We start from the raw sequence: 27,223 nt of genomic DNA on the forward strand, positions 1-27,223 counted from the left end.
TCCTTCATATTCTTGCCAGGTCCGAGGCATGGGGATACACGCTCACAGCATTTCCCCACGGTTTATTGTTGTAGGTGTTTTGTCTTGTGTATTCTCTGTATTGTCATTTTTGTAATTATATTTTGTACATTGCCTTGCATTATTTGCTACTTGGGTGCTGTTTTTTCTGGTCATTACCTGGAGGTTGGCAACCCTACCCAGCAATGGGTGTTTGGTCACCCACTGCTCCTGCATGGCTGAGGTCCTCCAGAGCAATGGCCCACCGGGAACTTCCCAGTAAGTTAAATAGCCTGTGCAATATACAGGCTCTGTATATTGCTCTTGTGCAATATACAGGTTCACTCTCTCCACACACTATAATGACCAACTTTTTGTTAGAGTAACTGCCATATATGCAAGGCAACCCATCTCCTGTGGTCGGTTCTGCAGACATCAGTAAAGTTCAGTAAAGTCAGTAAGCTTACGCATGCTTAATTCCCCTTTATGGCCACTTACACATAGGAGGTTTTGCCTTGGATTTGCTGGTCTCTAGATGCACATTTTCCCCATCTGAATTCTCAAAACTCTGCATGGGGGCTTATTTTTGAGTTTTGAGAATTCGAATGGGGGAAATGTGCCTCTAGAGAGTGGCAAATCCAAGACAAAACTTCCCATGCATAAATGACCATATATAAACTCTCCAGCACAAAGCTCCATAGGGCAGAAGCCGATGGCCATCAAGGCAATCATCTGAGCACAGGAAGCTTTCCTACAAAGTGTAACGGACTGGAGAGCCTGGCTCTTTATTTTATGATAATGACTCACCTATATTGGTCCCTGTCATCTCCTTGGCTTTTTCATCACTTTTGCAAACCTTGTATTTGCCATTATATTTGTTTACCATGTCTTCCCTGCATATTTCAGTTGCCCGTGCATTTCGCCGTAGATGCTTCTGGGGCCTGGTTTTAGCAAGCACTGCCCTTAATTTAATCTCTTTAAGCCATCCTCGGTTTCATTTCCCTGGGCATGCCTCTGAAACTCTCAGAGAGTGAATGCCTTGATATATTTAGAAAATCCCCAAAACTCTTTTAAGACTTCCTACCTTCAAGGAAGATTTCCACATCAGCTGGCTTGCCAATGAACCCTTTTAGGTCTGCTATGGAACGGCTGGCCCTGACCTGGATGGCCCAAGCTAGCCTGATCTCGTCAGATCTCAGAAGCTAAGCAGGGTCAGCCCTGGTTAGTATTTGGATGGGAGACCACCAAGGAATAGCAGGGTTGCTGTGCAGAGGAAGGCACTGGCAAACCACCTCTGTTAGTCTCTTGCCGTGAAAACCCCAAAAGGGGTCGCCATAAATCGGCTGCGACTTGACGACACTTTACACACACACACACGGAATGGCTGCACACTCCAAAAGATTCTGGGATGTCTTCCTGCATTCGTTTCATACAAGATATTGGCCAGACCTGTTGGTCCTCGTTGCTGTCTTGTGCAACTTTACCTTAAGTAAAGCTTTATGTGCTTACCTTAGGGTAAGAGATATTCCCCAAACCAGAGCTTGCAACCCTACAGCCTAGGCATTTTTATTCAGAAGTAAGTCCCATGTTATTCAATGAGATCTGTGTCAGTTTTGGGGCCATAAACCAACGATCCTCACACTCTTCTCTCTGGAGTAGTCTGATTTACACCTATGGGAATGCTTTGGAGAACATGGGTAGAGGCAGTCTAAATGGCCTTAGCAGAATTGGCAAATATGTGCAAGGCTTACTCAGTGTATATTGCAGATTTCCAGTAATGTAAACTGTGTTATCGCCATATGCCACTTAATCCCCAAAGATATAAATGTGTCTCATCTGCTTTTGTTCTTCGGTGCAGTCAGCGGTGTGGCATTTGCCTACAACTGCAAGAGCTTGTATGTCCTGATCACTAAGAGGTTTTTTTAATGCTCTAAAAGCAAATAAGAGAAAAACAAATACTCGTTTTCTGCAAGGATAACACTGTGATAGTGGCGCTCTCTCGAAAGTGTTTTGCTCAGCATTTTAATATTCTTCCCCTTTAATTAAAACAGTCTTTCATCTAAGTTACCTACAGAGGAATCTGTTTTGACCCCAACCTTCAGAATTTGTGGTTTCTTCGTAAAATCTAATCGCCAGGTCGCACAACAAAAGGGTAGGAAAACAGGGAAGCAAACTGCCTATTTTACAACTGGACATGAAAGACTCAACACTTAGTAAAGGAAAACCCCAACTGAGACCCAATTCCCAGTAGGGTTGCCAGGTCCCTCTTTGCCACTGGCGGGAAGTTTTTGGGGCGGAGTGTGAGGAGGGCAGGGTTTAGGGAGGGGAGGGACTTCAATGTCATAGAGACCAATTTCCATGGTGGCCATTTTCTCCAGCTGAACTGAACTCTATCAGCTGGAGATCAGTTGTAATAGCAGGAGATATCCTGCTACTACCTGGTGGTTGGTATCCCTAATTCCCAGTGATCAGGGTTAAAGGTCACTTGAGGGGAGGATGCCATTAAAAGCATGACTGCAGTGATGTACAATAAACCCTCCCAAGAAGATAATGCAGAAAGTTACATAAGAAGACTGGGAAATCAAAAGGGGTTATAGACTAGTTGTACCGGAACTGGTAGTTTTAATTGCTAGGGAAATACTTGCAATGTTAATGGGATTGAGCACAATAATGGTAACACTGGTAGCTCCAGTCCCCGATGGATAAGCTGATGAACAAAATATTTCATTTCTTCCCCCCCCCCCCCCAGCTGATGATTACTTTGCACAGTTAATTAATAATATAGGACAAAGAGATTTCCTTTAGACAAAAATAGTTGAGGTATAAAATATATCCACAATTCTCTGCTTTAAAGGAAGTTTATGAATGATGTAACCACAGAGCAGATATAACACATTCGTTCATTTTGGTTTTATACCAGCGTAATTATCATGGATTAACCCAAAGGGTCCTAGGAAGGATAGTTTGATGTGGTGGCTGAGATTTCCGCTTTATGTATTCCTATCGCCATCCTCACAAAGCTATAGTTTGCAGGGTTCCCTAGGGAGAGGGAATGACTACTGAATCCACTTTTATCTGTAGTGTAGATATGCCCAGAGTTTTATTGAGCGACAATCCCAAACATTATCCACAGCTATCATATTCATAAGAAAATCAAAATATAAGGGAATCAATGGCACGTTAATGTGTAGGGGGCTAACCTTAGCCTCGTCCATGGTATGTCGCTTATGTAAAATTTGCAAGCTTTGTAAAGATGTGATAGTGCAGTTAGCTTGTGTTGGGATAGGCAATGTCTGGTGAACAGAGAAGAAGTACCTGCAGGGGGTAGCAAGAGGGCAGTTAGGTTAGTGAGGGCAGCACCTTCTCTTCTGTTAAGTGTCATTCCTTCTTTGTCTCCACTCCAGATTTCTACTCTTAGGGTAGGGTTGCCAGGTCCCTCTTCACCACAGGCAGGAGGTTTTTGGGGCAGAGTCTGAGAAGGGCAACTCTAAGGTGCTTGCTGTAGATTATTTACAATTTTACTGCTTTTTATTCAGTTTGTATCTAATAAAATTAAAATTATAATCACTCCACCTTTTTTATAATTTAATTTTTGGTTTCTGAAAGCTAATTTCCCTACTCTGGGTCCAGTGTGGGATGATAGATTTATGGTGGAGAATGCGTTGGGCAAGTCACGGGTCTTAAAGCCTGAAGTGCCTGGCCAACACTTTCTTTAAATTTCATGTACATTGCGGGAGGGGGGGGATCTCAGTGTGGTTCCTTGCTTGATGAATCCCAGGGCATTAGTACTATGTTGTGCAAGAGAGAATGTTTGAATTTTTTTAGGGTGTTTTCTTTTCCCCATTCTCTCTGTGAAGCTGAAGGAGGTTTAGCTGCACCTAGGAGGTTACTTTGGTGAACCTTGTTGGAACACAAGGGGGATTAATTTGGTCTCCCTCCCCTCTCTCTACCTCTCTATAAAGTGGGTGGTGAATGGTATAGAATAGAAAAGGGTTATGCCCTAGAGGTTGTCTGAATTAGTGGAGGCAGCTGCCTCCATTTTTAGGTTACAGGAGAGAAGTTCCTATAGCCTTTAATTAGTGCAATTCTGGGCAGCAAACCAAACAAAGGGAGCTATACCCCACCCATGAAACAGGCTAGGAACCTGGAGAGTTGAGCCAACATAATTAAAAATACTATTATAAATATTCTATAAATATGTATAGTGTATAAATATGCCCTGGATGGCCCAGGCTAGCCTGATCTCGTCAGATCTCAGAAGCTAAGCAGGGTCAGCCCTGGTTAGTATTTGGATGGGAGACCATCAAGGAATACCGTACCAGGGTTGCTGTGCAGAGGAAGGCACTGGCAAACCACCTCAGTTAGTCTCTTGCCATGAAACCCCCAAAAGGGGTCGCCATAAGTCGGCTGCGACTTGACAGCATTTTACACACACACACACACACACCTGAGAAGGGCAGGGTTTGGGGAGGGACTTCAATGACATAGAGTCCAATTGCCAAGGTGGCCATTTTCTCTAGGTGAACTGATTTCTATCGGTTGGAGATCAGTTGTAATAGCAGGAGATCTCCAGCTAGTACCTGGAGGTTGGTAATCAAAACCTGGCTACAAGTACAAACAGAAGTAGAGGAATCAAAACTTAGTACTTGTATGAAGCTCAATCAAGCACATAAGCAGCATATGCAAATAATTGTATTCCAAAAAAACCTTACATGAGCACATCCAACAGATGTTAACAACTGAGCAAGAACAAGTAAATGTGCAGCAGAATACAAAATCCAAACAAACAAGTGTATATACAAGGGTATTCCAGGTACAAATAAGTTAACAATCCACAACGGTAATTGTAACAAAAAAGCACGGAACACTTTTCAACCACAATGGGCTTCCGGTGAAATCCCCATTTCAGAGCTTTCATCAAGCTTCAAGAATTTCCGTGTATCAATGTGACCAATATTGGAAAAAGACGTCTATTCTGCCAATAAATCTGAAAGGCTTGATCTGCGTCTGTGGTGGATCTTCCTGAGTCTTTCTCACAGCTTTCATCAGGACTCTGTCTCGGTCTCTCCTCTTTACTATCAAGTATTGTAGTTCCTGAACAAACCTTTATCTACACTTTAATCAGGTTGTGCACCTTTGGTGGTTTAATTGTCAACATCATGAAGACAGTATTATGTGGCCTTTCTAAGTATTTGAACTGGCCTGTAGCCATAACATAGGGTGCATTTCTCCCCTAGTTCCAGGAACAAACATGATAAGAACAGGGGTCTTTTCAAAGTAAAGAGAAAAGGATGCACAATAGTCCCAGCAAGGCCCCTTGGCTCTACCTTCTCCATTTCGGGATGGCTCTGTAATAGCCCACGCTTGACTTGTTTTCATTGGTTGCTCCATGCCTGGGAAAGGTCAGGAGGATTTCTACCTCTTGGCTTTTCAGTGAAGCTGTAAAACAGAACTATTTTGCAAAGCCTCAGAGTCTGAGCCACTGGAAACAGCACGTGCTGGCCGTAAAGTGTCTTGTTAATTTTGTTTGAATTATGGTAGCAATGTATTTGATTGCATTGCTACCCACTCGGGGGCCTGACTTAGTAAGAAGAAAGGGTGGGCTCATAAATAAATAAATAAATAAAAACAACAGGGGCTTGTTCTCACTCAATACCAAGTATCCAACTGTATAGATTAGGGAGGAGTGGGGGGCTCTGGGTAGAGTTTAGGGCAAGGTTAGGCAAACCTTGTTATTCATATCAAACAGCAGCACTGCCCACTAGGCCATTTTGCTGGCATGCAGGACTAGTTAAGTGCACAAACTACCGAGGCAAGCACCACAGGAACTGGCTGCCAAGCTAGGATTCCCGCCTGAAAACAACCTACATCCCATCCCTTATTATACGTCGCTAAACGTTCTTCTCAACCTACTGTATGCTGTATTTATTTGCACTGCAACAGTCTGTTTGGCACTGATTCAAAAGAGGGCCAGCGGGGTGTAGTGGTTAAGAGCAGTGGTTTGGAGCAGTGGACTCTGATCTGGAGTACCGGGTTTGATTCCCCATTCCTCCACATGAGCGGCGGAGACTAATCTGGTGAACCGGGTTGGTTCCCCCACTCCTACACATGAAGACAGCTGGGTGACCTTGGGCTAGTCACAGCCCTCTCAGCCCCACCTACCTCACAGGGTGTCTGTTGTGGGGATTGGAAGGGAAGGTAATTGTAAGCCATTTTTTTCTTCCTTAAGTGGTAGAGAAAGTCAGCATATAAAAACCAACTCTTCTTCTTTTATTAAAAACATTACAGAACAAAAAACACAATATGGGGTCATTCATTCAAAAAGAATGTTACCAGCTGCAATGAGTGAAAGAAATGGGAGTTGTTCACTATGCCAGTCATCTACAACATGGTGCCCTTGGGCTTCTTCCCCAAAACACAGGATGCCCAATAGAGAGCCAATCCTGACTTTGTTTTATTAGAATCAGAAGTGCTTCAGATAGAGTTGCCAGCCAAGTGGCAACTGGCCAGAGGCTCAGAGAGGCAGAGACATGTACATTATCATTAATCTGACGGTGTGATATCACTTTCGGCAAGAAGCCACAAGTGACATCATTGTGTTGGGCGACACTCTAGGAATCCATTGAAACTTTTGTTTCACAGGGCTTCAGTCAAATTGTAGAGCCTCACCCTGACACCACACTGGGGTTTGTGCAGGAAGTGATTTTACACTGTTGGAGCAATGGCAGTTTTCTTGGCATCCCCCTCCCCCGCTGCCCTACCGAGCGGCCGTGTGGGTCAGGGGCTGCCAAGTGGAAGGTCTCCCACTTTAGGGAGAGACCGGGCAGCCCGACCTTCAGAAGATCTCAGGGGCATCAACTTTTGGTCTGCAGGAAATGGCTGCCCCTTATTAGAGGATGCTTGGCTTTCAACCCCTCAACCTTTTGTGACTGACCCCATGGCAGTCATTCTATGTGCAATGGTAGTTTGGGACTACACCACCAAACAGAAGAATTTCAAGAGAGATGGATTTATTATTATACTTATGTCAATTGATAGAATTTTGCACAATTATTTAGATTTAGAATAATGTGTTTAGCGATTATTAGATAAGGAGATCAGAGTCAGGAATCTTTTGTTCGATATTTACAGTTGAATGACTGTATGGACTGACAATGGGTTTAAGATAACCAATATGAGAATACTAACATTGAGAATTATGACCTTAGTAATATATGGAGGTGAAACAAGGAAATATAACACTACAACATGAATACCATAATATGAAAATGAGAACCTGCTAAGAGGTAAAGAAAATATATGAATTATGGAAAGATATGCAACCGAACTGAAATAACGTGTGAGATATATGTAACAGAATTTTTTTGTGATAGGTACAAATGTAGAAGCAGAAAGGTAGAACTGTTTTAAAAAAAACAATGACATGATATTGTATTTAAACTCCAAACTAAAATAGTAAGTGGTATAAAGAAGTGGAATTTATATTTTTGTTTAGCAATAATTTTTAATACTGATAGAATATATCCAAGTAGTAAATATAACAGGGTTTCTAATAATAATGCTTCAGGCGGTTGTTTTACCTTGCTTATGTTTATGATTCTCTGCCCCCAATATCCCTTTTTCAATTTCTGTAAAACCAGAAGACACACAACTGAAACCTCCCCCCTCAAACCAGGGAGCGAGAGACTCGAGGGGGAACACACACCCCAGGCAGAACCGACGAAAGCCCCCTTTGGTTTCCCCCCCACCCACAGAAACTGCTCTCTCCCCATACACACACATTCACAGGAGAAAAATTATAGATTAAAGCCCCCAAAGGGGTCTTACTGTGGCTGTCTTCTGTTCCATCAGGAGGGGCTGGGGAGGACTTGTAATCCAAGATGATTCCAATTAGGCACGGGACGTTTTGCTCTGGAGATGCACACAGGATCGGCTGATCCATTCATCCCAATAGGGGAAAGGGGAAAGGGGAAAGCCCATATCTCGGGACCCCCTGACCCAATGTTCACAAAACTTGGGTGGTCTCTTAAGAACACTTGTCTGAAACTCCGCTCAAAGTTTGGGATCTGCACCCCCAAAAATGCGCCCCCTGCAGCCACAGAAAGAGAAAAGGGGGGAGGCGATATTTCTGCCCCCACTGAACCCATCTTTACAAAACTTGGGTGGTATCTTAAGAATGATTGTCTGAAGCTATGCTGAAAGTTTGGGGGCTATATCCCCAAAAAAGCTCCCCCTGCAGCCACATAAATGGAAAAAGGGGGGAGGGAAAAGGGGGAGAGCCCATATCTCGAGACCCCCTGACCCAATGTTTACAAAACTTGGGGGGTATCTTAAGAAGCTTCATCTGAAGCTCCACTGAAAGTTTTGTGTCTGTACCCCAAAAAATACGCCCCCTGCAGCCACAGAAAGGAGCAAATGTGCACAAGCACCCCACACACACACACACACAGGAGGATTTCGCTCTCTCTCTCTCTCTCTCCCTGGCCGGGCCGCACATCAGCTGATTCCTCCAGTACTCAATCCTGACTGATTGGCCAGAAGAAGACCCAGCTTGGCCACCGATTGGCCTGGGGAGGAGAATGCTGCTTACTGACGGTTATGCTGCTTACTGACGGCCCCGAATTTGCCGGATTTATTCGTGAACTCCCGAACTCGCTGAATTCGGCTCCCCGGTTTCCTGCCATTTTTGAGTTCGGTTCCTCCCGAACTAAAAACCACCGAATCAGGGGAAATTCGGCTGATTTTCAGTTCGGGCCGAACCGAATCAACAGCCCTAGTTTTCTCCATTCAAGTATAGAACTGAAGTGGGGAATCCAAGTTTAACGTGAAGAGGAGCTGTGGGATGAAGGGGGGCACAAGCCCACTTTTTACCTTTCCACAGTTCATCCGCGCAAGGAAAAATTTCTACCTCAACTTGTATCACATATCATCACCAACTCCCTACTTTATAACTGAATGGCACAGATGAATGAACAACAACCGTGGCTGCTCTTGTCACATCTAATGTGACTCTAATTTGTTCCTTTAGCTCACTTGAAGATGTTGTACAGGGACTTCAGAGAGAGTTCCAACTACTAAAATTGTCCTAGTGGAAGTGAGTTGCTGTCAGGAAAAGACCGCTTTAATGGAAAGAAAACACGAAAGAGCAGAGCTTAGAGGTTGGAACGATGTCGGCGGTTAAGAGAGGAAGGCTCTGAGGGCCACGCTTGATGTTCCAGGTGGAACGCATGTGAATAAGTCTCCACTCAAAGTTTAATGTTGCTTCTAGGAATCTTTCAGTAGAAAAGGCTGTGACTTTGTCTGATCAAATTATGTTGCTGTCTGAAAAACAAGGATCTTCGGGGATATGAGGATAGAGTTGGAGAAGAAAAGTTGAAAGCGAGAAAGAGTTTTTGCTAAGAAGGGGGAAAAGGGTACCTAGCCAGGTTTGCATGCTGGTTTCAGCCTTATTCTTTGGTCCACATCTTTATCTGGCAAGATTTCCATTATTTCTTTAGAGCTTGCCAACTTCCTTACATCTAGGGTTGCCAGGTCCCTCTTCGCCACCGGTGGGGGATTTTTGGGGGTGGAGCCTGAGGAGGGCGGGGTTTGGGGAGGGGAGGGACTTCAACGCCATGGAGTCCAATTGCCAAAGCGGCCATTTTTCTCCAAGTGATCTGATCTCTATCGGCTGGAGATCAGTTGTAATAGCAGGAGATCTCTGGCTACCACCTGATAGAGATCAATTCACCTAGAGAAAATGGCCGCTTTGGCAATTGGACTCTATGGCATTGAAGTCCTTCCCCTCCCCAAACCCCACCCTCTTCAGGCTCTGCCCCCCAACCTCTTGCCAGTAGTGAAGAGGAACCTGGCAACCCTATCTCCTCTTAAAGCCTTCCAAGTCGGCAGCCATCACCACATCCTGGGGCAGGGAGTTCCACAATTTATGCATTGTGCAAAGAAATACTTCCTTTTATCTGTTTTGAATCTCTCACTCTCCACGTTCAGCAGATGACCCTGTGTTCTAGTATTATGAGACTACATGTTTAGCTTTAGACGGCCTGCACAGTTGTGAGCTGCTAAACTGAATGTAGTCCAGTAGCACAGTATTGTGAACTACCAGGTGTGATTGATTAACCTGGTTTCACTTCCTACCTGAGCTTGCAAAAGAGGGTTGTGGGCAAGACAGCATCTTTCAAAACATAATGTATGGCTGCTAGGGTTGCCAGGTCCCTCTTCGCCACCGGTGGGGGATTTTTGGGGAGGAGCCTGATGAGGGTGTGGTTTGGGGAGGGACTTCAATGCCATAGAAGCCAATTGCCAAAGCAGCCATTTTTCTCCAGGTGAACTGATCGCTATCGACAGGAGATCAGTTGTATTAGCAGGACATCTCCTGCTACTACCTGGCAGCTGGCAACCCTAATGGCTGCTAAGTTACATTTAGCTAAGCAGGTCACAAGCTGTAAGTATGTTAGGTTTCTGAAAAAAACCTGGGGAGGTTATTCTTGGAGATCTCTGTCAATCACAGATTCCCGTACAGCTTTTCTGATCTCAAAACTCCTAGATGTGAAACGTTGAACAAAAACCTTTCCCTTTTTTCCCCTTATAATCCCTGAAGAGAGAGATCTTCTAGTGGGCTTTTTCCTTTATTCTAGCTGCTTTCTGTACTCCCGTTTACCTGTCTACAGGCTGAATGTCAAAGTGCGTACAACCCTTTTTTTTTAAACCTCAAAATGTACAGGGAGATATCATCCGTCATCTCTCAACTACCTTGTGAGAGTGAAACTTCCAACTTTGGCTTAAAAATACTTACCTCTCCACTCCTCATTCCAAGGAGCCCCTTTAAAATGAGATATGTCATCTTCATTTCCCTACGCTTCTTTCTAAATAAGACTGACATGAGGGAAGAATGCTACACCTGTGTGCATAATCTCCCTATTAAATGTTAATATCTTCTTTTCTTGTTCACATCTTATCAATATCTGTTCCAGCTCATTGCGTCTGGGCAGGCAGAATGCTCCATATGTTCCTGACGCATTAGAGAAAGGTGACATTTAAGCTCAACATGTGGTAAGCATCAGGTTATGCATGTGGCATGCTAGGAATCAGTTCTTACAGCTTATGTGAGCTGCATCCTCTATTGTTTTCCCTGATGAAAACTGAAAAGGCTTACAGCCAATTCACAAGCCTTTTTTTCCTTCACCGTGAAGTGACTTTCAAACAGCCATGGTAGAGATTTGCGTCATAGTGATATAATTTATAATTAAGAGACATTCTTAAGAGAGACAGTCCCACAAATAAGAGGGGCCAAGGCCATGAACGGCTTTGTATGCAATAGCCAGTACCTTCAAGAGAGAACCCAGAGAGCCAGTACCTAGAGAGCCAGCATGGTGTAGTGGTTAAGTTGGTGGTTTGGAGCGGTGGACTCTGATCTGGAGAACCAGGTTTGATTCCCCACTCCTCCACATGAGCAGCGGATGCTAACCTGGTGAATTGGATTTGTGTCCCCACTCCTACACATGAAGCCAGCTAGATGACCTTAGGCTTGTCACACTCTCTCAGCCCCACCTACCTCACAGGGTGTCTGTTGTGGGGAGGGGAAGGGAAGGTGATTGTAAGCCAGTTTGATTCTTCCTTAAGTGGTAGAGAAAGTTGGCATATACAAACCAACTCTTCTTCTTCTTCACCCAGTAGCAGATGGGCAGTCAATGGAGTGTCTGCAGAATGGGAGTAATACGCATACTCCATCTAGCTCCCATTAGTAGCCAAGCCGTGGGATTCTGGACCAGTTGGGGTTTCTGAGAGAGCTGTGACTAGCCCAAGGTCACCCAGCAGGCTTCATGTAGAGTGGGGAATCGAATAGGCTTACCAGGTCCCTCCTCTGCTCCAGCGGGAGGCTATCGGGCTGTGGGTGCAGTTGCGCGGGCGTGTGTGCGGTACCTCCGGTTCATGAGGGGCCTTTTCCTCTTAGTTTGAGTGGTAAAGCGGCCCTTTACCACTCAATCTAAGAGGAAAAGACCCCTCACGAGACGGCACTTCCGGTTGTAAACCAGAAGTGCCACGCATGCACGTCGACGCATGCGTGCACATTTGTTCACCGACCCTCGGGTGGTCAGCAGGCAGAGGGGTGAATTGCTGGGGGTTTGCCCACCACCACTGGGCACCTGGCAACCCTAGGAATCGAACCTGGTTCTCCAGATTAGAGTCTGCTACTCTTAACCACTACACCATGCTGGCTCTCTGTTTGATCTAGAACCCACCACATTTCAAATGAATCAACTTTCTTCCTGTCAGCTTTCTTCAATGTCCAACTTTCACACCCATTCATAGTAATGGGGAATACTATAGTGTGAATTATCTTGATCAATTGAGCTCAACTGAAAAATATGGCAAATACTTCATCGCTGCAGGAGAGAACTTGCTATGATTTCAAGTCTATCAGAGACTCCTGCTGTTCCTGAAGCCCCGAGATTCCAGGCATCATTCTAGCTGTCTCCTTGTTGAGCGGCGGATCTACCACGAAACTAATGGAGCTTAAACTTCAGGGCCCCAAATCCCGGAGGGGCCCTGAAGCAAAAAAATTTTAAGAGCGAATTTTTCAACAACATTGATGGAGTTTTCTTAAGTGTTTGTGATTTAAAAAGGCTATTTTAGTGATAGAATCATAAGCCAATGGGTTGAAGTAAATATTGACTTTAGAATATGCTCTAATACCCATTTCATATGGCCTCAAAATGTCCCTGTAATTGGTCAAATTTCAAAAATCATCTCAGAGGATTGCAGAGCCCGAACCCCCAGCTTATGGGCTCACCAGAATCTATTCATTGCCCACATTTTGGCAGCTGGATCCTCAAATCCTTCGTTGGTGCACAGCTTAGTAGTTCTATAGGTCAGCCCTTACGCAAGAGCCAATCGGAACCATAAAAAGACATCTGAATTCTCAATTCAGGCTGCACTCATCTCACTTGGGCATTTTAACACCAAAAATCAGATTTTCACCTCTTTATCCTAACGAGCCCCCTCTGATGACCTTCTACCTCTCTATTAGAGAATGAACCTATACATCTGCCATAGAACAACCCCATTGAACAAGATAACAGTGGTTACCCAGACCTCGTTGCTGGTTGTGAAGGGGCCCCCATAACAGCCCAAGAGTCCCAAAAATGTAGGTCAGCCACTTCCCTTGTTCTCTCACAAGGGCAAAATGAGGTAAGTGGATTGCCTGGCTTCTCAGGCCACCAGTACAACCCAGGAATTGTACACCCACAAAGCACCCTTCAGTGTGGATTAAAAAAGGTAAAGGTCCCCTGTGCAAGCACCGGGTCATTCTTGACCCATGGGGTTACGTCACATCCCAACGTTTACTAAGCCGACTATGTTTGCTGGGTGGTTTGCCAGTGCCTTCCCCAGTCATCTTCCCTTTACCCCCAGCAAGCTGGGTACTCATTTCACCGACCTCGGAAGGATGGAAGGCTGAATCAACCTTGAGCCAGCTACCTGAAACCAACTTCTTGGAAGCCAATGGAAGTGGCAAAATTTGGAGATGTTCTCAAGCACACCAAAAACTACATCTGATCCACAATGCTGTCCTAATGTTCCTCCAGGAAGGAGGGGTTATCGCAGCTGGGAGACTCGTTACTAGAGCATCTGTTTCCTCCTGTTTTGCAGGCAGTTACTTGTCTATCTGGAGTCCAAACCGCTGAAAGTTCTCAGATCTCCAGGCACTGCCCTACATGATATTCACATGTGGCTAATAAAGCTGAGAGAATAAAGATCTATGACAACTAAATTAACTTTCAGAAGTCATACTGATTTTGGCACTCTCTCCCCCACTAAACAGAGGATCCTTTTCACACTTTCTGTTGCACTCCCTCTATTTTCTGCAGCTTATTCATCAGAATGAACCAGTTTCTTAAAAGAGCAGAGGAGGTCACCCACATTTTCCGACCAATCCAAAGACGGGAAGATACACCTACAATTGTTTATCTTTCCCTTGCAGCCCTACTAGCTTAGCTCTGAGCCTCTGGCAGAATGTCTCTATGTTATCTATCACAGAGAATTTGAGTTTGCTTTTTGTGTTGTTGGCTGCCACCACCAGCATCGCTTAAATCACAAAGCCGTCCCTCACGAGCAACCCAGAGTAGCAGTAACTTCTTACAAAGATATACACCCGAGTCTTTCGTTGGATGTCCCAGGTGGCTGCTAAGTAGCAGATTACATTTCAAGGTTAAGGAAAAACTTTGAGCATCTTCCTGAATTCTGAAGTCAGCTCGTGTAGTTCTGCTCCATTTACCCCCATCAGCCAAGCCCAGGGCAGGCGATTACGAGAGATCAGGCCTTCTCTGTAATACCACCAAGCTTATGGATTTCAATGCCAAGAAAGACCTGTAATACCTTGTCACCAGCTTGTGAGCAAGTCCAGACTTTTAGGTGGGCCTTTTGATCCTTATGTTATTCTACAGCTGGGGTCCCAAAACTTGTTGAGCCAGGGGACGGTCACTACTGTAATTTTAAGAACAGGTACCAGGCACCATCCCAAAAGGGCTATTAAAAGGGGCATAGGCAAAACCAAAATGTCTGCCATGTGGGCTGGGGTAGGGTTGCCAGGTCCCTCTTCAATGCCATAGACTAGAGTCTAATTACCAAAAGCAGCCATTTTCTCCAGGTAAACTGATCTCTATCGGCAGGCGATCTCCAGCTACCACCTGGAGGTTGGCAACCCTGGGCTGGGGCCAATCACAATATTTTGGGAGATCCTAAGTTTTATCATATGATGGAGGCATTGCTTCTTATATGATGGAGGTCATTGCTTCTCAATGGGTAGGGTTGCCAGATCCCTCTTCACCACGGGTGGGAGTTTTGTGGGGTGGAGCATGAGGCGGGCGGGGTTTGGGGAGGGGAGGGACTTCAATGCCATAGAGTCCAATGGCCAAAACAGCCATTTTCTCCAGATGAACTGATCTCTATTGGCTGGAGATCAGTTGTAACAGAAGGAGATCTCCAGCTACTACCTGGAGGTTGGCAACCCTATCAATGGGTGCTCTAGGCAGGTGCCAGTGTGATGTTTCCTGGGTTGTCTTCTAAAGCATCTTTTTGCTCTAATGAGGGGGAGGAAAGCCAGGGTTAGCTTTTTGTTTGGGGGAAGAAAGATGTGAGCAACAAGAAACACAGTAGCAGGCATCATAGGACTCCCATTAGATTACATGGTTTGCTGTTTAGGTTTCATTTGACCTCATGTCGGTTAAAGAGAGTGCTGCTTTATATGGTTAAAAACTTCTCTGAAAAATTGAACGGTAGTAAGCTTTTTTTTTTAATGCACTCATCTTTGAGCGATAAGGCAAAGTAAACAAACATGTAATTCCATAATCCAGCATTTCTGGGGAGCTCAACTGACAGTTTTAGATCAGCCAGAAGCCGCAGGTCAGAATCATAGATCTGATTCATGCATTTTTAATGAAAACATGGACCTTGCCTTTCTGTTTCCAATACTGTATTATCAATAATACTGGCATCATCAAAAAATCACCCAGGATATGCTAGTAACTATTAAAAAGTCAAACATATCTTAACAGAAGACATTTAAAGAAGTAGCCCTCAACAACCTAAAACACAACTAAAACAGCTATAATACAATGCATAGTTAAAATGTGGAACTCCCTGCCCCAGGATGTGGTGATGGCTGCCAACTTGGAAGGCTTGAAGAGGGGAGTGGACATGTTCATGGAGAACAGGGCTATCCATGGCTGCTAGTCAAAATGGATACTAGTCATGATGCAGACCTATTCTCTCCAGGATCAGAGAAGCAAGCCTATTTGTCAGACTGCCTTAGCTGACACTATTATATTATGTGCTGTGAACACAGGCAGGATGCTGCTGTAGTAGTTGTGTTTGTGGACTTCCTAGATAAGGTTGCCAACCTCCAGGTATTAGCTGGAGATCTCCTGCTATTACAACTGATCTCCAGCCAATCAAGATCAGTTCGCCTGGAGAAAATGGAAGAGGGCCACTGGCTGGCCACTGTGTGAACAGACTGCTGGACTTGATGGGCCTTGGTCTGATCCAGCATGGGTTTTCTTATGTTCTTACGTTAACAAACAGTAAAAATGTAAAACTGAATTTAAAAAACCCTCAATGCTAATAAAAGTAGTTAATAAAATCAGTAATCAGCAGTAAGTCTGGATAAAACCAACAGTTGAGACAAATCATATCCACAAATTATGTTATCCCAGAATTGCTGCAGTTTGGTCCCACAGTAGTTTAGTAAAATTGAGATGAATGGATAAAGGATATGACTTCTCCAACATTAGCATAATCCTTTCTGAACCAGGCAATGATCCCATAGGAAAGAACCATGTCACTTGCCCTCTTCTACATGGCTCCTGAAACTAAATGTGACCAGAGTGGTTTTATATCAGTTTTAGGCCCTACATACATACTATCCACACAGGCAAGTGCCATAAGCTTTTGCTGACTAAAATCTGTAGCCACTCTATTACCTTTATTGAGAAAGCTCCCTGCAGAGCTCTTAAACAGGAGGTACGAAAGCTAAAGTATGTGTGAAAATTCCCAGGAGACTGACATAAACATACATTATGTTGGTAGAACAACTTCAACCACTGCTGGAGGCAATGGCCTTTCATGCATGACTGTTTCCCTCATGGTAACCCCCCCAAAAACTACTTTTGGCTTTGTTTTGATTATGCATATATTTTCCGACCATCAGAGGTCGCCTTGCTCTCCCCTCTCATTTCCGTGCGTTTTGCCCACGTCTGTTTGGATGCTGGCTAAATAGGGTTGCCAACCTCCAGGTACTAGCTGGAGATATCCTGCTATTACACGCTGATCTCCAGCCGACAGAGATCAGTTCACCTGGAGAAAATGGCCGCTTTGGCAATTGAACACTATGGCATTGAAGTCCCTCCCCTCCCCAAACCCCACCTTCCTCAGCCTCCGCCCCAAAAACCTCCCGCAGGTGGCAAAGAGGGACCTGGCAACCCTATGGCTAAACAGCATGTAGAAAAAGCATGGAGAAAGTGAGGCAACCTCTGAAGATCTGAAAATGCATTTGAATCCCGGCTCTGCCATCTAAGCTCACTGGGTGATCTTTGGCCAGTCACTTTCTCTTCTTCTAACCTACCTCACAGGATTATTCTTGTGAGAATGGAGGAGGGGAATCTATGTTGTTAGCTGCTATGGGTGGTGGTGGAAGCAGAGTAATTAATATCTAAATAAATACACGAAGCTGCCTTATACTGAATCAGATCCTTGGTCCATCAAGGTAAGTATTGCCTCCTCAGACTGGCAGAGATTCTCTAGGGTCTCAGGTTAGAGGTCTTTCACATCACCTATTTCCTGATCCTTTTAAACTGGAGATATCAGGGATTGAAGCTACGACCTTTGGCAAGCCAAGTGGATGCTCTACCATTGAGCCACAGCTCCTCCCCTACATAACATAACTACAACTAGGGGTGCCAACCTCCAGGTACTAGCTGGAGATCTCCTCCTATTACAACTGATCTCCAGCTGATAGAGATCAGTTCACCTGGAGAAAATAGCCACTTTGGCAATTGGACTCTATGGCATTGAAGCCCCTCCCCAAACCCTGCCCTCCTCAGGCTCCACCCCAAAAGCTTCCCGCCGGTGGTGAAGAGGGACCTGGCTATCCTAACTGCAACTCATGCTAATTAAAATAAATTGTTTTATTGTATTATATTTTGCATATTGATATTAGTGATATTCCAGAGGAGGTAGAATCATAGAGTTGGAAGGGACCACCAGGGTCATCTAGTCCAATCCCCTGCACAATGCAGGAAATTCACAGCTACCTCCCCCCCTCACAACCCCAGTGACCAGAAGATGGCCAAGATGCCCTCCCTCTCATCAGCTGCCTAAGGTCACAGAATCAGCATTGATGACAGATGACCATCTAACCTCTTCTTAAAAACCTCCAGGGAAGGAGAGCTTACCTCCTCCCAAGAAAGCCTGTTCCACTGAGGAACCGCTCTGTTAGAAAATTCTTCCTAATGTCTAGATGGAAACTCTTGATTTAATTTCAACCCGTCGGTTCTGGTGCGACCTTCTTGGGCAACAGAAAACAGTCTTTAAACAGTGCTAGGAATCTTGCTGAATATACTTTGGACGCACATTTTTTATTAGAATCTAAAATGGTGGTCCTCTGTGGGTCAATTCAGCTTCCCTCTCTCCCCCCATTATACAGCAATCTGCCAGAACTCCTTCTTTTCCACAACTCTTAATTGTGTATGGTCACCCTACCAGCAAGCACCCTTTGCCGATGCAAATGGCTCACATACCACCTACTTGTGAAGTCAAGCACATGCCTAACTTGATTTGCAGAATGAGTGCCCGAGGCAGATTTTTTAAAAAAAATCCACCCTCTATTCTGTGAAAACTTCTCACAGGCTTGGCTGCTAAGCTGACACCCGTTGCTGACACTGTTCAAAACCCGCCACATTAATGAGACCTTTCCTTCAACAGTCATCTGCATTACATCAAAAAAAAAAACACATGCAGAAGAACAACATTAAATATACAGGCCTAATTTATCAACTTATAACGACCTGTCATTAAATTCTGGCACAGAACGATCTTTAGCCTGGGAAGCTATTCCCCCCACACGCGCGGACACACACTGCATTCATGAATCATGGGTTGTCTTGTGTAACTCGCTGGTCTTTTCCACACACCCTTCCCTTCAACACCTCTTGCAGAAGGGCTTCGGTGACCCTCCCCGAGGTGGCTCGTTTTGTCACACCGAATCAGGCCTGCGCCATTTGCGTCCCGCCAAGCAGCCCTTTAGTACTGATTGCTTCCCTGGGTCTACACAAAGAGAGGGCTTCCTAAAGCACCCGGCAGGCCCCCAACGCCCCTGTGCCTTTTCAGGCTTGAAGAGTTAAAAGTTATGCGGGCCTGACTTAATTTATTATGCCATTAAGACCATATTTTTTGCATCCTGTAGCCTCATAATTCCTATTTGACTAGGGTGTTGATCTTCAAACGTTCTGTTGTCGCAAGCTACATTAATTTTAATGATCTTGAATCACCGGTACTGGACTGTGGAGAATAGCCTGAATGGCTTTCCCTGAAGGCCAGTGCATTTCTGTGCCTCTGTGTTTCCCGTTTACTGCTAAAAGCACTGTTAAAGTTGGAGAGAACCAATCTCGTTTTGGCTGCTCCTGCCTATTCCTCTCATCCATCCTCCTCTTTGGTAGGGTTACCAAACTCCAGGTACTAGCTGGATATCTGCTTATTACAACTCCAGCCGATAGAGATCAGTTCACCTGGAGAAAATGGCTGCTTTGGCAATTGGACTCTATGGCATTGAAGTTCCTCCCCTCCCCAAACCCCACCCTCCTCAGGCTCCGCCCCAAAAACCTGCCGCTGGTGGCAAAGGGGGACCTGGCAACCCTACTCTTTGGCCATTAGTAAGACAAACATGTAATCCCAGTTTCTACTGCAGTCAGAGGCCATTTATGCAGTGTTGTTTCCCTCGCGGTCATCCCCGCCGACTGTTTTGGGGCTTCCTTTTGATTATGTATGCCTTTCCCGACTGTCAGCGGTCGCCTCGGTCTCCCCGCGCGTTCTGCCTGTGTTTTTCAGATGCTGTTTTAGCCAGAAGCCAGAAAGCGTGGCAAAACGGGCAGAAATGCACAGGGAGTGCGAGGCGACCTCTGACGTTTGGGAAAGGCATGCATAATCAAAAGGAAGCCCCAAAGCAGTTAGCGGGTGACTGCAGGAAAACAGCCCTGCATAAATGGCTAGAGAAGGGTAGATGGGAGAACCTGGGAAAGCATGGGTAGAAAAGGCTTCTGTACCTTGATTCCTCTTTCATCAGCGAGTTTAAAGGTAAATATGCATTCTCAGAGTTGAAACGTGACAACCCTAGCTGAGCCAAAAGATCTGCATTTATTTATTTATTTAGATATATTATATCACACTTTTCTCCCCAGTGGGAACTCCCCTTCTCCATTTTATCCCCATAACAACAACAACCTTGTGAAGTAAACTGAGAGCAAGTGACTGGCTCAAGGTCACCCACACTGCTTCCAGGGCAGAGTGGTTGGAACCCTAGTCTCCAAAATCCTCTCCAAGGACTCCTTGGAGAGTCTCAAACCTATTCTCTTCCTACAATGGTTGCCGATATGCTTCCGGATCAGGTTCAAGGTGCTGGTTATAAACGTGGCCACGACTCACTGAAGAGCCCGAGGTTGCCGGGTTGTGCCGGGCGGGGTGCAGACAAGTCGGAGTTGGGGGCGGTGGGCGACAGTAGAGCCGAGAGCCCCTGGGGCCGGGCTGGGGCCCCGCGTCTGCTCGGAATGTCAGCAGAGCGGCAAATGGCGGCGTTTCGCCCGACTCCCAGCTGGGGAGCGTGACCACCCGTTGGGGCCGGGAGCCAGTTTGAATGGGACAATGGGGTCGAGGCTCCTGGGGGGCGGGCCCTCCTGAGGTCGGACCTGGGGTGTTTCTCACTCAGGTCCAACTTCTCTGCATAAAAGGAGGGGTCGCTTGCCGGCACTCTCAGTTCGCTTCCGTTTGACCCACCCACTGCTGTTTTCAAAGGTTGGTTAAGGTTTTTCTTTATCCGCACAACTTTGGGCGGTTTGGCATTGGGGCAGTATCCAGTTTGGGGGGAAAGCGGCCTGTGTGCCCGTTTTCCCATTGGAGGATCCCAATAAGGGATTTTGGGGGAGGCTGGATGGGGACATGCCAAGATGGAGGGTTGCCAGGGATGAGCCTCACTCGAGGCTGTCTGGGTGGCATGCCTTGCCATGGGCTGTCAGGCGGGCCTCCCTCCAAGTGGCAGGGGACCACACAGCTGGCTGCCGCCCTCGTGTGTCCCTGAGCTGCCATCTCTAGCCTTCCCAGCAGGGGTGCTGGGAGCCGTGCATCGGCCTGCAGGCTGGCAGGTCGATGATAGGATATGCCCCCATGCCATGCCAATGTCTTGCTGCTGCAATCAATAAAGTTGTGCCATTTCATCCAAACTGGTCTCTGTGTATTCTTTGCTTATGTTTTGTTTGAATGTTCGTGGTTTTGACCTTGGGGGTCAGGTGTCCGGCTGGGGAGCGCCACGCACAGCTAAGCACTAAGCCGGCAACCTTTAAAGCCCTTAACGGTCTGGGACCCTCATACCTGCAGGACCGCCTCTCCTGCTATGTCACCTCAAGGGTGCTTCATTCTAGCTCTCAAAACTTGCTGGATGTCCCTGGCCCAAGAGCAGTCCAATTGTCCTCGACCTGAGCCAGGGCTTTTTCGGCCGTGGCCCCTACTTGGTAAAATTCTCTATTTGAGGAGACCAGGGCGCTGCAGGACCTGGCCCAATTCCACAGGGCCTGCAAGAAGGAGATGCTCCGCTGGGAATATGGTTGAGGACTTTTGGCTGCTCTATTACATCCACAGGGTTAACCAGGCAGAGCCCCTCCTCTTCTATATGCTACCCTTGGGATGGTCAGTTCATTTTTGCAGCTAGTCCATTCGTTTTGTGAGTCAACTTTGCTGGGAGTTTATAGCACCATTCTTATGATTTATTATTTTATGGAGTTTAATTCTGTTTTAATTGTTCCTGATTTTAATGTATATCTTACATGTTGTTACCCGCTCCAAGCCCCACTGTAGGGAGGCGGTATAAATCTAAAATATAAATAAAATAAATAAATAGTCCGATAATACACCACTAGTTCTCACATTGCAACAGGCTGAGTGAGCAACATGGAAAAAATATAGGGTGAGGGAGATATAGGATACTCTTGCTTCATGACGGGGTGATCTCTGTGAGAACACATTGCTAACTCCCTTTTGTGGCCCTTAAATCACATTCGGCATTGGCTGTGTCTGAACAGACATTCTATGGCTTATGTGTGTAAAGTGCCTTCAAGCTGTAGTCAACTTATGGCGACCCCAGTAAGGGGCTTTCAAGGCAAGTGATGAAGTAGTGGTGGTTTGCCATTGCCTTCCTCTGCAGAGTCTCCCGTGGAGGTCTCACCTTCCAAGTACTGACCCTGCTTAGCTTCCGAGATCTGACGAGATCAGGCTATACCATGCTGCCTTCCCTCCCTTCTTTCTATGGCTTCGATCTTGGCAAAAACTTCTACTGATGGAAGGGTTTTTGTTGGCAGCACATGACTTTGCCAGCTTCCCCTCTCCCTTTGCAGCACAAAATGCCCCCTGAAATGCACTCCTGAGTAATTGGGGTGGGGGGTGGGCACAGGAACAGCATGGAGGTGGGGAAGTCAGAGGTCTGCAGGTGGAGAAGGGAACCGGTGAAAATTGAACCTCCTTCTGTCAGTAGAAATGTTTTGCAGGATCCAACACTGCATGTGGTTCTCAATCTCAAACCTAGAGAACTTCTACAATAGATCTGTAAAAAGGTATGATTGAAGGTATAAATCAGTCTCTTCCAATTTAAAAAATTCATACTTCATCTGGTTACAGCTTTTCTTTTTTTCTTTTTTGCTCATTCCAGTTTCACCTGACTGTTTCACATGTAGGAGGCCCTAGCAATGATTCGAGAAAATCTCCCTAGGTAGAACCTCATTTAAGTTGGGACAGGGCACTAGGGTCCTCACAATGAATATCCTTGGGGAGCCCATATGTATAGGCCTATCTAGAGCCATCTAGGCAGCAAAACACTTTTCACATATTCAACTCTGAACTAGGGTTGCCGGCTCCGGGTTGGGAAATACCTGGAGATTTGGGGGGGGGGGGCTGAGGAGGGCAAGGTCTGGGGAGGGGAGGGACATCAATGCCATGGAGTCCAATTGCCAAAACAGCCACTTTTGTCAGGTGAATTGATCTCTAGCCACTGGAGATCAATTGCAATAGTAGGAGATCTCCAGCCACCACCTGGAGTTTGGCAACCCAACTCTGAACAGAACAATTTATTGATATTATCATCTTTGATAAGAGCAATAAATCTATTGGAGGTCAGAGAAGGACAGTCTCAGTTCCATTCTACAAAACAGGGAACTGGGCCTATGAAGGGAATCACATCAGGGAATCCTCCTCATTTCCCTGCTGCATTTATAACCCCCAGTCAGCAAATGAACTATGCATCTTGGTGCTGAATGTGTCACTGCTGTTGATGGATGGACGACCTCCATGCCCTGCTTAATCAGTATATCTAATTCTCAACTTGGCTCCCTCTGTAGATACGTAAATCTGGAGACTGGCGCCATGAACAGATGAGACAGATCTTTCGACAAACCTAGAAAAGTCCCAGGTTTACAGAAAAACCCAAAACCTAAAAACAAAACAAAAAAACACCAGGGGGGTTAAAAAAACCCAAAATAATCGAAACGGTGCCTGCAGTTTTAAGAAACGAATTCCCTTAGTCGCCATTGCTAGGCAACCACAATGGTGTTTCAGCCTTCCAGCACTGGTTACGCCAGTAAAAGGCAGGAGAGGAGCACGGCCCCTTACATTGCTGTTTGGGCTTTTGTGGGAGGATTCATTGGGGCCAGGCCTAGAAGTAAACACTGGGCAACTCATCAGCATTCAACTTGCATGACTTACCCAGGCCTGGCTGCTTGCTAGAGTTCAACAGCAGCACCCCACGAACACCAGTGTGGTGTAGTGATTAGAGTTTCAGACTAGTATTTGGAAGACCCATGTTTGATTTCCCACTCATTGGGTAACCTTGGGCCAGGCATACATTCTCAGCCTAATCTACCTCACAGGGTAGAGGGTTGTGAGGATAAAATGGAAAATTGTTATTTAAGTTGCTTTGGGTCCCTATTGTGGAGAAAGATACTGGGTTTAATGAATTAAATAAATAGTAAATATAACTGAAGATTGGGGGGAAACACAAGGTACATAACATAAGAACATAAGAAAGGCCATGCTGAATCAGACCAAGGTCCATCAAGTCCAGCTGTCTGTCCACACAGTGGCCAACCAGGTGCCTCTAGGAAGCCCACAAACAAGATGACTGCAGCAGCATTATCCTGCCTGTGTTCCAATGCATCTGATATAATAGGCATGCTCCTCTGTTCCTGGAGGGAATTGGTATGCCTCATGACTAGTATGTTGGTAGGGTTGCCAGGTCCCTCTTCGTTGGTTGGTGGGTAGGAAGGAGAGAAGGAAACAGAGAAAAGTTAGGATATGGGGGTTGCCAGTTGGAGGGAAAGAGAAACTACTGTGAGGACGGGGGTACAGGGGAAAATGAAGCACCCTACCAAAGTCCTTGAGGGCTCCCTACCTCGCAACTGGCCCCAGAGAAGGAAGCACGAAAATGGGTGAGGCTATGAGGGCTTTCAGGAAAGGAAAGAGGAAACAGTGGAGAGGGTGGTGAGATGCCCCCCACAAGTCCTTGCAGGTCCCCTGCTTGTTTATAAATAATCTTGGATGTCCTATGAACTCACTATCTGTTTTTCCACAGATTAATTACAAACCAGAGTAATTTCTCGACCCGTCTGCTTGAGGACATCACTGGAAGACCTTTCATCCTTTTAAGGTCCATTCCTGAAACCAGACATTTCCCTAGTCTCAGTAGATGCATAGCGGATTAATCTGGCGTCTGGTACTTGTTTTCTAACGCTGGAATACAGCACATTGCCACTTTCAGAAGAGACAGCAGTTGCATGTTACAGAAGGATCATCTATAACATGCCTGTCCTGTAAGCACATTCACAGCACTATGAACACAGCATCTGAAAAAAGCTATTCAGATACCAAAATATGTCCAAAAATTATCCTCTATATATGTTGACCTGACCACCATTTGAAGAATTCACCATTGGCTCTTGCACAGAGGACCTAAACTAGGAGGGAATCCACACACAGAAGTCTACTTGAAGACTTCCTAGTTTAAGAAGCTTTCTCAGATTTGAGAATGTGGTATAATGTTTGAATATTACAGATTTGATCTTGATTTGGAAACCCAGCTTGTGGGTTAGAAACAAATTCCAGTTTATTGAAGAAGAACCCAACTTTAGACATCACAGCAAACTGTGGTTAAACTGAAGTCTTCATAAACCAGGAATTCGATCCCAGTTCCGCATGCAAGGGGAGGGGGAAGGGAGCATACAGCCCAGAAAATAAACCAGATTCACTCACATCAAAAAATACAAAAGTGGGTTTGTGATATCTAAATAGAGCCCGTGATTCAAATTACTCGTTAAAGATTAAGCTACCCAAACATTGTATATCGTCATGTAAAGTCCTCTTGTATATGGAGATGTCATACTTTCATATACACAACAAGAATAGCTGCAAAAAAAAAAAAAAAAAAATCCTGAAAAAAAATACCTAGGGAAAATTTCTTAAGTAATTACTAACTAACAGTTCCTAAAGCCCTTTTAATGAGCAAGTGCATAAAATGGCATTTATCTACATAGCAACCCTGCAAAGTAGGCAATTGTTTCCCCCTTTTTACAAATGAGGAACTAAGGCAGAGAAACACAGTCGATCAAAGCCTAGGGTTACCAGGTCCCTCTTCGCCACCGGTGGGATGTTTTGGGGGTGGAGCCTGAGGAGGGCGGGGTTTGGGGAGAGGAGGGACTTCAATGCCATAGAATGCAATTGCCAAAGTGGCCATTTTCTCCAGGTTAATGGATTTCTATCAGCTGGAGATCAGTTGTAATAGCAGGAAATCTCCAGCTAGTACCTGGAGGTTGGCAACCCTATCACAGCCACTAAACGATTCTATGCCTGATATGGATTAGACTAGATTTCTCAGGCCCAAATCAGGTCTCGGGACCACTGTTACTGTGGTCCACAAGGTTTAACCCACTGTGTCATGCTGTCTCACACATGTTTCTTTAGGAACATGTAATAGAACTCTACTATGGCGTAGTGTACCTACTTTAGGGCAGTTATAGCACTCTTCCTTTAGTCCTGAGTTTGATTTTTTTTTAAATGTGACTATATTTTGCTCTCACAATGAAACACTCTTGCACAATTTTGCATTCTATCATACCTACAAGTCACTGTTATAGTTTTTTTTATTTTTTAAAATACATTTTATACAATAGATTCAAACCCAGCCTCATCCATCCCCTGAAATTAAGCCAAAATATGTGGATCAAAATCTAATTTGGTTCATCTGGCACAACAGGAATCAAACCGAGTAAAGCCAAGTATTTATTCCTTAACCTACACAGCAAGTCAGGCTTCTTCCCTCATTCATGTCAACATTCCTTTATAGTCCATACTTGACTTAGGATCCTTGTATTACAAAAATGAAAAGGTAACAGAGAAAATATTGAAACATAACAGTTAATCTCCCTCATCCACACATGTCAAGTCCAATAAAATGATCCATCAGTTCCCCTGAAAGCGCTCCTACCATATCTTGTCGTATCTGAGAAGGTAACAATGTCATTTTCTTTCAGAAATCCAACACTGCATATTTATAGCTGCCGTAGATTCTCATTTCTGTTCCGGAAATACTGATCTTGATATTCACAGAGGGAGTTGTCAGAGCAATAAGAGAAAAAACTCTATCATATCTCTTCCTCTGTTATCATTTTTACCACACTGCTGTCTCCCCGACCCCTTTAGGGTAAAAAATGTAAGAAAATCAGTTTTAAAGACTGGCTTTCACTCGGTCCCTTTCCAGCCCACTGAATGTGGTCCCCCACCCCTACCCCACAACTCCACTGGGGACAAGCGACAACCCCTTGAAAAGTTTCTAGAAGCCCATCTCCAGGGAAATCAGAACAGATCTGTTTAAAGCAAGCGATAATAATCAGAGAAATCCAGGACTTACCTTTGACAAATGACAGGAACGAGGATGCCCAGAGATATAAACCAGAGTAGACTAATCCCAAGCACCTCTCTGTGAGCATTGTCGAGCCAGAATCCGGAGTCTAGGCAGACACCAGACAATGAGAAGGATCTCTCCTCCCTGTCGGCTCTAAATGATGGAGCGCGTCAGTGGCTAATAGTAATGGTAATAAGCCAGCCAGCCGGTTTCCCGCTAGGAAAGGAAAACACATTTGCCCCAATTACATCTCACTGTTCTCAGGCTTGTTGCTGGTAATAACTACATCCAACTGCCCAGGACTTGACTACGTTGTGGAGGTGGGCTTTTCCCTCAACACCCCCCCCCCTTCACAAGAGCCCTGCACCCTTTTCTAGTGCCAGGCAGAGGGAAGAAGCATGAGCCCAGAAGCTACCGTGTGTATGGAAGAAGGGAGGAGGAGGAGGAGAGAGAAAGGGACACCGCTGCCTGTGAGAGATTTGCCACATTCCCACTGTCTCCGTAACCGTAACCCAGGGCCAGCACGTC

At 45.4% G+C, this 27,223-nt stretch overlaps 1 protein-coding gene across 1 annotated transcript in view; it reads right to left on the reverse strand.

The window, feature by feature from the left end:
• The window catches only part of LOC130476266 (neuronal acetylcholine receptor subunit alpha-7-like), a 106,306-nt gene extending 79,435 nt beyond the window's left edge, over window positions 1-26,871 (reverse strand). Inside the window, exon 1 of the mRNA XM_056848180.1 lies at window positions 26,702-26,871. Within this exon, the coding sequence (XP_056704158.1) occupies window positions 26,702-26,780 (79 nt within the window). The 5' untranslated portion in view covers window positions 26,781-26,871. The remainder of the gene's footprint in view (window positions 1-26,701) is intronic.
• Between the last annotated feature and the right edge of the window lie 352 nt (window positions 26,872-27,223).

The sequence above is a fragment of the Euleptes europaea genome, chromosome 4 (genome assembly GCF_029931775.1).
Source record: "Euleptes europaea isolate rEulEur1 chromosome 4, rEulEur1.hap1, whole genome shotgun sequence".
Taxonomy (NCBI): Eukaryota; Metazoa; Chordata; class Lepidosauria; order Squamata; family Sphaerodactylidae; genus Euleptes; species Euleptes europaea.